General features: G+C 48.6%; 1 protein-coding gene across 1 annotated transcript in view; it reads left to right on the forward strand.

Annotated features, from left to right (window-relative positions):
* PTAC3 (plastid transcriptionally active 3) overlaps positions 1 to 11,342 on the forward strand; it is a 170,795-nt gene extending 159,453 nt beyond the window's left edge. The window contains exons 10-13 of the mRNA XM_087670108.1: positions 7,399 to 7,713; positions 7,971 to 8,171; positions 9,734 to 9,867; positions 10,027 to 11,342. Of these exons, the coding sequence (XP_087526234.1) occupies positions 7,399 to 7,713; positions 7,971 to 8,171; positions 9,734 to 9,867; positions 10,027 to 10,183 (807 nt within the window). The 3' untranslated portion in view covers positions 10,184 to 11,342. The remainder of the gene's footprint in view (positions 1 to 7,398; positions 7,714 to 7,970; positions 8,172 to 9,733; positions 9,868 to 10,026) is intronic.
* The last annotated feature ends 298 nt before the right edge of the window (positions 11,343 to 11,640 follow it).

Below are 11,640 nucleotides of genomic sequence, written 5' to 3' on the forward strand. Positions count from 1 at the left end.
CAATCAAACACCTTGCGTGTAGTCCTCTCTGAGGAACAGCTCTTAGCCGTTCGAGCTAAGGAGCTGGAGCTAATGGAAAGAACGATTTATGGTCAGGTAGTAGGACATTAACCAAGGCCCAACTTCGGGACTGGCTACACTCCATGCTGCACATTGGGACAGCGCAGATCGAGGAGGCGGTCCTATTGGGCCAAGGGATCTTCATGGTCCGGCTCAGCTCGGCAGACGTAGCTTGTGAGTTACTCGCCAGTTCACCATACGCGTCCACGAAGGGGGCCATACACATGGTCCCCTGGTACAGGGGCTTTACTGTGGAGACGTTTGCACTCCACAATAGGTTTCTTTGGCACTCGGTCACCCTTCTTTTCCTCGGCCTGGCGATTGAGTATCGCCAGTTGGTGGAAGACTTTGGATGGCTTTTCGGCACTATCCTTCCCACGTCCTTCGTGGATGCAGTGACAACTGTAGGAGTCCCAAAGGTACGGGTGGCAGTGAAAGAGGTCAAGAATATCCCACAGTTCCTAGAGATTGAAACGGGCAGGCACTCCTTTAGGCAGCAAGTCATTGTGACGGAGCAGCCAGGGCAGTGCCTGCACTACTACAACTTTGGGCATCAAGCAGCAGGTTGCACACGTTTCGGAGCCAAGGTGGCTCCGCCAACAAGCCCGCAGGTGGACGTTGATGGCTTCACACGGGTCCAGAGACGACAGAGAGGGAGACGGCAGGGAGGGGCGCAGCCAGTGTATCAGACCCAGCCTTGGCAACAGGGAGCAGGTGGGCGTCCGACGCCCACCTCGGCAAAGCACTCTACAGCCCCCCCTTGCCCGCCCCACTCGACAAAATCGCAACCCCCCACATCCACCACCCACGCCACAGACTACCTCTCTTGAGTCCCCACAACCCCCACATCCACCGCCCTCCACATCCCATGCCCCCTCCCCCCCCCCAACTGACCCTGGCCCACAGCCCCCCACTTCCAGGACCACCAGCCCCCCCCCACACCCGCCATGTACTTTCGTCCATCCCACCATCCTTCGATCATCCTCCCCCCCACCACCTCCTGTACCGAGCACCCCCCCTGATCCGCACCTGGTTCGGGTGATCCCCCCAGACTCACCCCCCTCCTCCCACAGGAGGTGATGAGTCACACACACCTACATCCTCTTCGCACCAGCAATCCTCCCCCGAATGGACCAAACTATGCTTTTTTTCTTCAGTCCTCTCACTCAGGGGAGTGGACAACGACACTGATAGAGGAAGAGTTGAAGAGTCAGGTGGCGGACCACACCTCCTAGTGAATGGGAGAAGAAGGACTAGCATTGTTTGCACAGCAGTGGCCTAGTTGCATAATGGACATTAATTGGTGGGCTGGTGCCGAGGTCCCTCACCTAAGCATTATCTTTCGAGCCCCTCCACAATGGAGAGCTCCGAGGGATGTGATCGAGTGGCCTCTGGCACAAGCGGCCCGTTTCTACCTGTGCACAGAGTCTCGACTCTCAGCATGGCTGATAGATGCATTGATAGTACCACCTGGAACTTCTATCACTCCTATGGTCCGGCCGAGGGCCACCATGGGGGAATGAAGCTCGCCATCAAGACCGGCGGCAAAAGCGTACCTGCATGCCTCATAGCTCCTTCTCGTCATCAGCAGCCTCCACACCGAATAGATGTCTGTTTAGGCAGTCACAGGTTTCCCCATGAGCTTACACATTGCATCCTGGAATGTGAATAGCCTCCACTACAATGGGGCACGTGGTTCCAAGAAATTGATTGTTCGGCAGGAGTTGCAGCCTGCCCTTGCCGAACGGATCAACATCTTACTTCTATAGGAGCACAAGCTCACCCCCACCCAAGCCCAGTGGGTAGCGAAGGTACTCCCAGGCAGCTCACACACTTACTGGGAGCACGCCATAGATGCCCATGGTAGGAGTGGAGGCGTATGCACCTCTATTGGTCCGAGTCTTACCGCTTGTTTTCGAGACCACGAGACGATAGTGGCAGGGAGGGTGCTATGAATCAAATTGGATATTGGGGACTCGTACCTTGGATTCCTTAATATCTATGCCCCTACGGAGGTTAGGGCACGCAGTAGGTTCTAGGTGGAGATTGCGAAAGGACTCCCAGAGGTGGACTCCTGGATTGTTGGAGGAGACTTAACAACCTGGAGGCTTTGGAGGACCAGCAGGGCAGAGAGAGAAACTACCAGGGCATGGTCGGGGAGGAGGAGAAGGCATGGGAGGTGTTTCTACTGGCAGTAGGAGCACGTGATGCCTGGAGAGACCCTGCCTTCCACAGGAGAGAGAGGTCGCTGGACTTCTCTTGGGTATACAGGCGGCTAGGTGGAGTCTTGCTGGAGCGGTTGGATAGGTTTTATGTGGGAGAGTGGGGAGGCTCTCGGGAGGCCAAATTGGGCAGTTGGCGAGCACCACGTTGTCCGATCATTGCCGAGTCCTCCTGACACTTGATCCCCCAACATCTCCCCTAGATACACGATCTTGTCGGATCCATGACTCGATCTACAGGAGGGAGGAGGTGACGAGACAGATAGAGCAGATTTGGACCAGAGAGTGGGGCAAGAGGGGCGGATCGCAGAGGAGGTTGCAGAGAGAGAGCACTCTGGCGGGACCTTGTAGCCACGCAAAGATTATTACAAGAGGCACCAAGGGATCCCACTCTCCACGCACAGGAGGTGCGTGCGCGAGCAGCCATTGCTGGCCTAGAGGACAGGCGCTTTGAGTTCTCTTTCCGCACCTTCTCAGCTTTCTGGGCGCAGAAGGGCGATATGATGAGCAGGGAGTTTTTTTAGGTGCACCAATCTCGCACCTCAAGAGAGCAGATACAGAGCCTCCAAGATCAGTATGGGAGGACCCGTTCTAGCCCAAATGAGGTGATGGAGATTGCCACCGACTACTATAGTCACCTCTTCTAGCAGGAGACAGCCTCAGCTAGAGGACTGCGATGTAGACAGTAGGTCTGGGATAACATCCCGTCCCTCATCATAGAGGTGATGGGACGCTCCCTCCTAGCCCCCTTCACAGAGAAGGAACTAGAGAAGGCTTTCCATACACAGGATGGGCAAAAATGCCGAGGAGAGGATGGCCTCTCCAAGGCTTTCTTCACTACCTTCTAGGAAATGGTGAAGGACCCCCCTACTGATGGCCTTACAGGAGATTTTCACTTCAAGACAGATACCAAGGAGTCTATCGGCAGGCCTTATCAGTCTTCTCCCCAAAGGGGGAGACCGGTTGGAGCTTTCCCAGTGGAGACCGATCACCTTATTGTCAGTGGCCTATAAGGCATTGGCAAAGATGATTGGTAGGCGACTACGCCCCTTGCTTCCAGACATCATCCATGACACACAGACAGGCTTTGTCTAGGATAGGAGCATCCTGGACAATGTATTCACCTTCTTTGAGGCGACAGAGTGGGCCTAGTACAGTGGGCAGAGACTAGCCATACTACTCTTGGATTTTGAGAAAGCCTATGACAAGGTGGACTGGGATTTTCTAGAGGGCACCATGGTGAGATTGGGTTTCCCCCAGGCTTGGATTTCCGAGGTCTCCGCACTTTACAGATCGGCCACTAGCAGGGTTCTCATAGGAGGGAGGCGAGGGGAGGAGTTTCGGCTGGAGAGATCGGTCCGATAGGGCTGCCCCCTGGCCCCGTACATGTTCCTTCTCTTTGCAAAGGTGATGTCTCACTTCCTCAGGTCACACGTGAGCGGCTTACGTGGCCTTCAACTTCCAATTAGAGAGGAGACCGAGTTGTTAGACTCAGAGTATACAGATGATACAGCCCTCTACATAGAGGAGGACGAGTTGATGCTAGAGAGAGTGAGGTTGGCTCTTGAGGTGTTTTATTCAACAGCGGGAGCAAAAATCAACTGGCGAAAGTCGGTTGGTTTCCTCACAGACCTGGACTCTAGCACGGAGTGGGGCGTCCACCTGGGATTTAGATGGGTGAGCAGAGGACAGACCGTCCGGTACCTAGGGTTCGAGGCGGGACTCCACATCACTCTCGCCAAGCAGTTTTTTCCAGTCCTCGATTCTATTGAGAGGAAGTTGATCTACTGGAGCACGGCTCGCGTCTCACTAGTCGCCCGAGCCCTGGTAGTTAACCAGGTCCTCCTAGCAACGGCCTAGTACATCGTGTCGTGTTGGTGTTTCTCCTCCTCCTACGTAATGCAGCTTCGCCGCCTAGTGCGGAATTTCCTTTGGTCCAAGTCAGATGGCTCCAAGGATTCCAGGGACAAGGTGGCATGGGTGACCATTATACGATATCGATCAGAGGGAGGGCTTGGGATCATAGACCGAGAGTATCAGAGGATGGCCCTCCTGGGCAAGCTAGTTGTCTGCGGCCTCACACCGAGAGGGTAGACCTAGAAGGCCCTATTGCAAGAGAGTCTTCAGGACTGTAGACCGAGGCTTGGCGGTGAGTGGAGGCCGTCCCTGAGATGGATCTTCACGTCAGCCAGATCCCCCCCCCCAGATCACCCTTCCTACGCAGCTTGCTCCGCGTGTGGCAAGGCCTCCTTAAGGCCCTAATCCAGAGGCCCCCAGGTTGCCAGGAGGAGATAGACCATTAGCCAGTGATTTGGAACCCCCAAGTCAGGGACCGGAAAGGGGCACAGATTGGCAAGCGCCTCCACATCCAGTGGGCTGGTTGGGAGGCTTGCCCGGCTCGTACCATCAGGACATGGTGGGAGGTGTACAGGATGGCGGATGAGGAGGTGCTGAAGCAAGTATCAAGCTACCAGCGAGGAGTGGAGCTGAGAAAAAGGGAGATAGACGCAGCGATGCCTCAGGAGTGGCTTGCTCCCTTGATCCGAGAGCGGATAGAGCCCGGGGAGGTATGGGCCGCTAGGTTTTCACCAACAAGCACCCCCCTACAGGTGGCAGGAAGTGTGGGTGGCGCTCCACCTGGGACTTTTTTCACAGTGTAGGAGGGGGGGTGTCTGGCTCTTGATAGAGGAGAGCAGGACGAGGGGATAGCTATTCTTTCATGGAAGAGCATCCGAGTGGTTCGCCTTCAGGGGAAGACATGGCGGCTGGACCCTTTGGTCTTTTGGCACGAGCTCAAGGAGTGGCCCCTCTGGATCTGGGAAGGAAGGCCAGCTGGAGTGGGATCCAGGAGAGTGGCTTTGGCCGGCCACCGCGATCGCCAAGAAGCCACCAAGGTTCCTAGAGTACACCGCCAGGATTGGCAGACACGTACTGATGCAAGACATGGATTGGGCGCCGTCACACAGCAAGCACTAGGCGGAGCACAGCATCACGGAGCCGTTCCGATGAACCTTCTGGCGCCGTCTATGGGACAGTTGGAGGCCGAGGAAGGTATCGTATTTTTTATGGCCGGTGGCACATGGAGGCTTGGCGGTGGGAAGTTGGCTTGCCCAAATGCAAAAAGAGGGAGTTTGTAAGTGCTTCACACAGCAGTCTATGGAAACCCCGAAGCACTGCCTTTGGTTGTGTGAGGTGGCATAGCTCGTGTGAAGAGGAGTATGCTGTATCCTGCGCCGCATAGGACCCAGCCTTGGATGTATCTCTTGGGGTGCTTTTTGCTAGCAGGCGGTCAACCAAGGCCGTCACCTTCTGTATAAGGCCGAGATGCAGGATACGATATTCATTATCGAGGCAGGGTCGTGCGCAGTGGTGGGTTTAGAGGCTCTACCCATCCGCTAGGTACTAGAGCCCACAGCAAACCTCTCTAAGGTATGGGAAATCATAGGGAGTCTTACTGGTTGGCATATCTGGAAGGCGCGGTGTCAAATGGCTTTCGGCGAAGAGAGATGGGAAATCATAGGGAGTCTTACTGGTTGGCATATCTGGAAGGCGCGGTGTCAAATGGATTTCGGCGGAGAGAGACTTTCAGTACAAGCGACCTTAGCAGAGCTCTAGACCTCCATCATCCACTCCCTTCGAGGCCGATGGGATCAGGTGGAGGGTGAGTCGAGGGCTCGTCAGGAGCTCTGAGATCATTTCATGCGCACTTGGGGCGGTCAACTCAGGGCGGCCAGGACCTGTTCTTCGTGATGCAGGCAAGTAGCCCCAGATGGCGATAGTCTGATTTGCAGCCATTGGAGGACCTTTTGAGGCAGCTAGGGGTAGGAGAAGACCAATCAACAGCAAGTGACAACATGTATAGGTTGTTGAGACAAGGCAAGGGCAGTAAATGATTGATTTTCTTTAGTTATTTGCATCTACAAGCTGTTGAGACAAGGGCAGCAACAGTAAATGATAGATTTTCCTTAGTTCTTCACGAAGAAAGTTCGAATTTTTTCTCTCCTCAACATTCTCTTTCATCTCCTAGCCTTTCTACATCCTTACTTTGAAGATTACAGTATTGAGATCACCAGAGGCTAAGAAATTTTAGAATTCTCTTTTGTAATCCCTAATCTGTAGAGCAGAAATTAGGGTTTAGCGGCAGCCTCAGGAAGCATGACAGAAATTGGAAACTCCAAGACTTGGATTCAACAGGGGTGAAGCTGTTTTCAGTCATATTCAAGTGGAGGGACCAGCACATCAATGAATTTGGGGCATTTTCCATCTCCATCAAAGTAGGTGAAGGCCAATTGACTACTCAAATCAAGGGGCAAAACAGATTGAAGACTTGCTGGTCATTTTGGACAGTAAGGAGAGTTGGAATACCGAAGGGGATTGGGAGAATCCCATTGTACATCAACTTCTTCTTCAATTAAGTTAAATAAATACCAAAAGGGGCGCCAATTTTGGGGCCAAGAGGGTGTCCATTGTCCAAGATTGTAAGTTAGTTTGCATTTCTCAGTTTTGTAATAAATATTACTGTTGCAACTAAGTTGTAATTAGTTGCCACCTATCCACGGACGGCTAATTACACCAATGGTTTCATATTACCTACCCTTGCTCCGTTGGTCAAAGTCTTAACAATAAATTACTCAGCCCATTCAGTTCTTGCATGGGAAGAAGGATTCTACAAAGACGGGCATATTTTGGATCTCTTGGCACTATGTTTGCACTCCCAAAAGAATGGGAGGTGGGGCTGTTTTGGATTTGGAGACACATATGATTGCTTTCCATTGGTCACTGTTTATTCTTGTTTGTATGGTGTGTGCCCTCAGGAAGCCCTCTTGGCCCTTCATGGTGTTAGATCCTCACAGTCTACAAACTGCACGTAAATGGGAATGGTGTGTCCTCATTATTTTATGATGTGCTTGTGAGTCCGGCACTTTAGAACAGAGGATCAATCTAACATCCAAGATAAATATTCATGGGCTTATAGTGTACTTGCTTTCAACCAATGGTTAAATCTCTACTAAATCTGAGTATGGTTAAATTGTAAGTTTTCAGATGGATGAGGTAGACACTTGAGGACTAGTTTATGTGGAGAGGTTTGAGTTTACCTTTTTGTTCCTATGCGCAGGTAGATAACAGACTAGAGAAGTTGATGTCACGACTTAATTTAAAGAATGAAAATAATACAGAGTATTGGAAGAAGCGGTTCTTTGGTGAAAGTACGGAAAATGAAGAAGTTGAGGATGGAGAGGATGCATCCACACATACTGACATCGATACTCCTGTACTAGAAGCCTCAGAAGGTAAGACAGATGATGGGGAAGGTGAAGAAGATGCAGAGGAGGATGTGGATGATTTGGAGGATGGTGGTGAAGAAGAGGCAGAACCCCCTGGCACACTCGCTACAAAGCTGATGGATAATGATGAGACACTGGAAATGCAGGTAATTGACTGTATTTCTACTATAGTATCATATACTAATGCTCGTATGTAGGTAGGGTTAAACAGAAAAGTGGCTACATGGTTAAAAGTTACTTTCAGGGCTTCCTGTCTGTAGTCTGTACAAGCAGTTATTATGATGAGGGTTTTTATTGTGTTAGTCACTAGAGTTAAGAGAAGATGCCCTTTTGTGGAGAACTAATCAGTGTTTTGTGGTGAAAATTCAAGTTCAATAATCTCATCTCCATGTTTTGTGGACAGAGGAGAGATGAATACTACTTTGAGTTTAATCTCGAGGAACAAATTGCTAACCTTAAGAAGTACAAAATCTTCAAGCCAGAAGATATGTACACAATAGCAGATGTTTGGGGTTGGACATGGGAGAAAGATCTAGATATATATCAGCCAGAGAAATGGTCTAAGGAAAGAGAAGTGAAGCTAGGAATGAAACTCATGCAGAAGGTCTCTCTCTCTCTCTCTCTCTCTCTCTCTCAATATTTCGTACATTAGAAAAGATTGAAGTAGGCGATCTTCTGACCTACATGCAAGGCCCAGCTAAGTGACATCAATAAACTCATGTGGCAATCTACTTCAAGTTTCTCGTTTTCATCAGGCCAGCTCCTGGGAGAAAGTCACCAAAGTAATAATCCATGAATCCATGAAGAAATGCCAATCTCTCTTTTTTGTGTTATCAAGTTTGAATTATTGAAGTATTTTTACAACAGGCCTTCTAAGAAACGTAAAATCTGTGTGTATGTGTGCATGCGCGCGCGTGTGTGAATGTGTGTGTGTGTGTGTGTGTGTGTGTGTGCATAAGGTCCCCTGAAGAGAGGTGATCAATTGAAAGTACAAATATCCCAGTTATTCTGTTGGATTGATGGAGAGAGTGAGAGCAAGCATAGAGAAGAGATGGCTACAGAAAAAATACACACCCCCCATCCCACCACAAAAACAATACATGCATGATGGATTCTGCATGCACATGTGCACAAATCCCACCTCTGCCACCTCTGTTCGGAGGCAAATGTTCAATTCACTGATGCACCCATCGTCAGAGGACTCGTAACATTGTAGGAACATCCCAAGATGCCTTTGGATTCAACTTAAAAGATATAAGCTCATGAACAGACCATTCTATAAATGTGTAGTGCAATGTTGCTCCTTTTACCTTTTTTGTCCCTCTTTTGGAAGATTGTTCTCTCTCGTGTATGTGTGCACACACACCTGTCGGCTACAGAAAAAATACACACCCCCCATCCCACCACAAAAACAATACATGCATGATGGATTCTGCATGCACATGTGCACAAATCCCACCTCTGCCACCTCTGTTCGGAGGCAAATGTTCAATTCACTGATGCACCCATCGTCAGAGGACTCGTAACATTGTAGGAACATCCCAAGATGCCTTTGGATTCAACTTAAAAGATATAAGCTCATGAACAGACCATTCTATAAATGTGTAGTGCAATGTTGCTCCTTTTACCTTTTTTGTCCCTCTTTTGGAAGATTGTTCTCTCTCGTGTATGTGTGCACACACACCTGTCGGCTACAGAAAAAATACACACCCCCCATCCCACCACAAAAACAATACATGCATGATGGATTCTGCATGCACATGTGCACAAATCCCACCTCTGCCACCTCTGTTCGGAGGCAAATGTTCAATTCACTGATGCACCCATCGTCAGAGGACTCGTAACATTGTAGGAACATCCCAAGATGCCTTTGGATTCAACTTAAAAGATATAAGCTCATGAACAGACCATTCTATAAATGTGTAGTGCAATGTTTCCTCCTGCTCCTTTTACCTTTTTTGTCCCTCTTTTGGAAGATTGTTCTCTCTCGTGTATGTGTGCACACACACCTGTCTCAGAGAGAGAGAGAGAGAGAGAGAGAGAGAGAGTGTGTGTGTGTGTCTTTTACGAAAAAAAAGAGAGTGTGTGTGTGTGTGTGTGTGTGTGTGTGTGTGTGTGTGTGTGTGTGTGTGTGTGTGTGTGTGAATGGCCATGTTTTGGTAACAGGTCATAGATCTAGGCGGCACTCCAACCATCGGTGATTGTGCAGTGCTTTTGCGAGCAGCATTGAAAACACCTTGGCCCGAAGCTATGGTGAACATACTTCAGCAAACTCACAAACTTGGTTACATTTTTGGCAGGTATGCTAAAATCCATTCCCTGTTATAGACGCCTCAGAAGTTGTTGTGCTAGAAAACCTGGATGCTCATAATTCATGATTTGTGAGTCTTTTCAACTGTCTAAACTTATGTGCAGCTGTTTTCCTTTGTAACATATACAACTTTATGGTGGTTGTACAGCCCTATTTATGATGAGGTGGTGACTACATGCATGAATTTGGATGAGCGAGAGGCAGCAATAGCAATAGTAACTGACATGGAAGACACAGGAATCAATGTGCCAGATGAGATACTAGACAAGATAATCCCAGAGGAAGGCCCTGATAATACAGCTTAAAGATGTGACTTCTTCCTCTCTGCCACAGGTACTTAACCTCTAAGGCAAGCAGCCATGGCCAATTATACAGGAATACAGTGTGTGAAACCCCAGCCACCGGCATGCTCAGCTTCAAAATTCAAGTTTCTGATCTTCATGAAGGTGATCATTCATCCTGTAATGATTACTGCCAAAAGTGTGGTAGCCACTTCCTGTCAAGAATCAGCTTTCATCTTTCAGCAGATTCCATCTTATTATGACTGTGAATTCTACATCCTGCACTTCCAAATCCACCGTTTCACAGAGACTGGCTGTTGAAAAAATATGTGATTGCCTCCATATGGCAAAGTTTTGCCCACCTGTATCCTTACACCCATGTAACGTATACCATTTCTATAAACCTTCAGTAGGCCAGCACCACCTAGAATTTGTCTGTATTCAAAGTGGGTGTCCATGAAATCTAAAGAGAATCCACTGTTAAGTCTCAGAAGTACACAAGCTCAAGGCTCAAACCAAGGCATGTTCATTTGTTAAAAAGGTCAAAGCAAACCTTGAAATCCATTTGTCTAGAGAGAGAGGGAGAGAGAGAGAACCACTCCACAAGTACACAAGCACAAATAACATATCTAGTGGTAATGGAAGTGACAGTCTGGGAATCACCACCCAATGTGATGATGTCAAGTATGTTTAGGCAAATGGATGCCAAGGCTTGACTCAAATATCAAGAGGAATCCGATGTAATCACATATGAATACTGCGGACCTAGAGCGATGGTTTCCTAATGGATGCCATGCATGCAATGGTGGTCAAGCAGTGTTTGATGTAAAACGTTTATCTCAGAGGCTTGCATTACAAGAGATGTAAGAGATGCTAAGCCAGATGATGTATCAGCACCTCTTTATACATAGCTGTACCGTGGCATGCCGGATTGCTGATACAGTTGTTTTCGTGTCTCCTTTCACCAATATTAATTAACTATTCAACAATCTTAGTGCAAAGTGGAGGGAAGAGTAGCCAGCCAAACCATTTGCAACCATTCCTTAGTGACTTATGCCACTTTGGTTAATGCCATAGGAGACATTCATCAATTGTAATATTAGAACATCCAAACTATCAATGTCGTTGGAAAAGAGTGTGATTTTGGCCTAACCCCCAATAATCAAGTTACCATTTGAGCTCACTTGGACCTTTTTTGTTGGACAAGTGTACAAATCTTGAATCGAGTTTCTTAGGCATTGTAGATTGCCGAAAGTTACCACTTCAAGCACAAAGTTTTGCTCATCACATCTTCAGGGTTCTACCTATGCTCATTATATAGAGTGAAGGATAAGCAACCTACATCCATTTCAGATGTTGAGTTGTTGCACACGACTTGATGAGCCTTTAACTTTCTCATGTTCTAGATAATTGAGATACACGATCATTGTTTTAGATATGATCATTATTCTAGATGGTTCAATCCTTGCAAAACTAAACAA

The sequence above is a fragment of the Lygodium microphyllum genome, chromosome 28 (genome assembly GCF_053477565.2).
Source record: "Lygodium microphyllum isolate KBCC chromosome 28, Lygodium_microphyllum_v1.1.10, whole genome shotgun sequence".
NCBI lineage: Eukaryota > Viridiplantae > Streptophyta > Polypodiopsida > Schizaeales > Lygodiaceae > Lygodium > Lygodium microphyllum.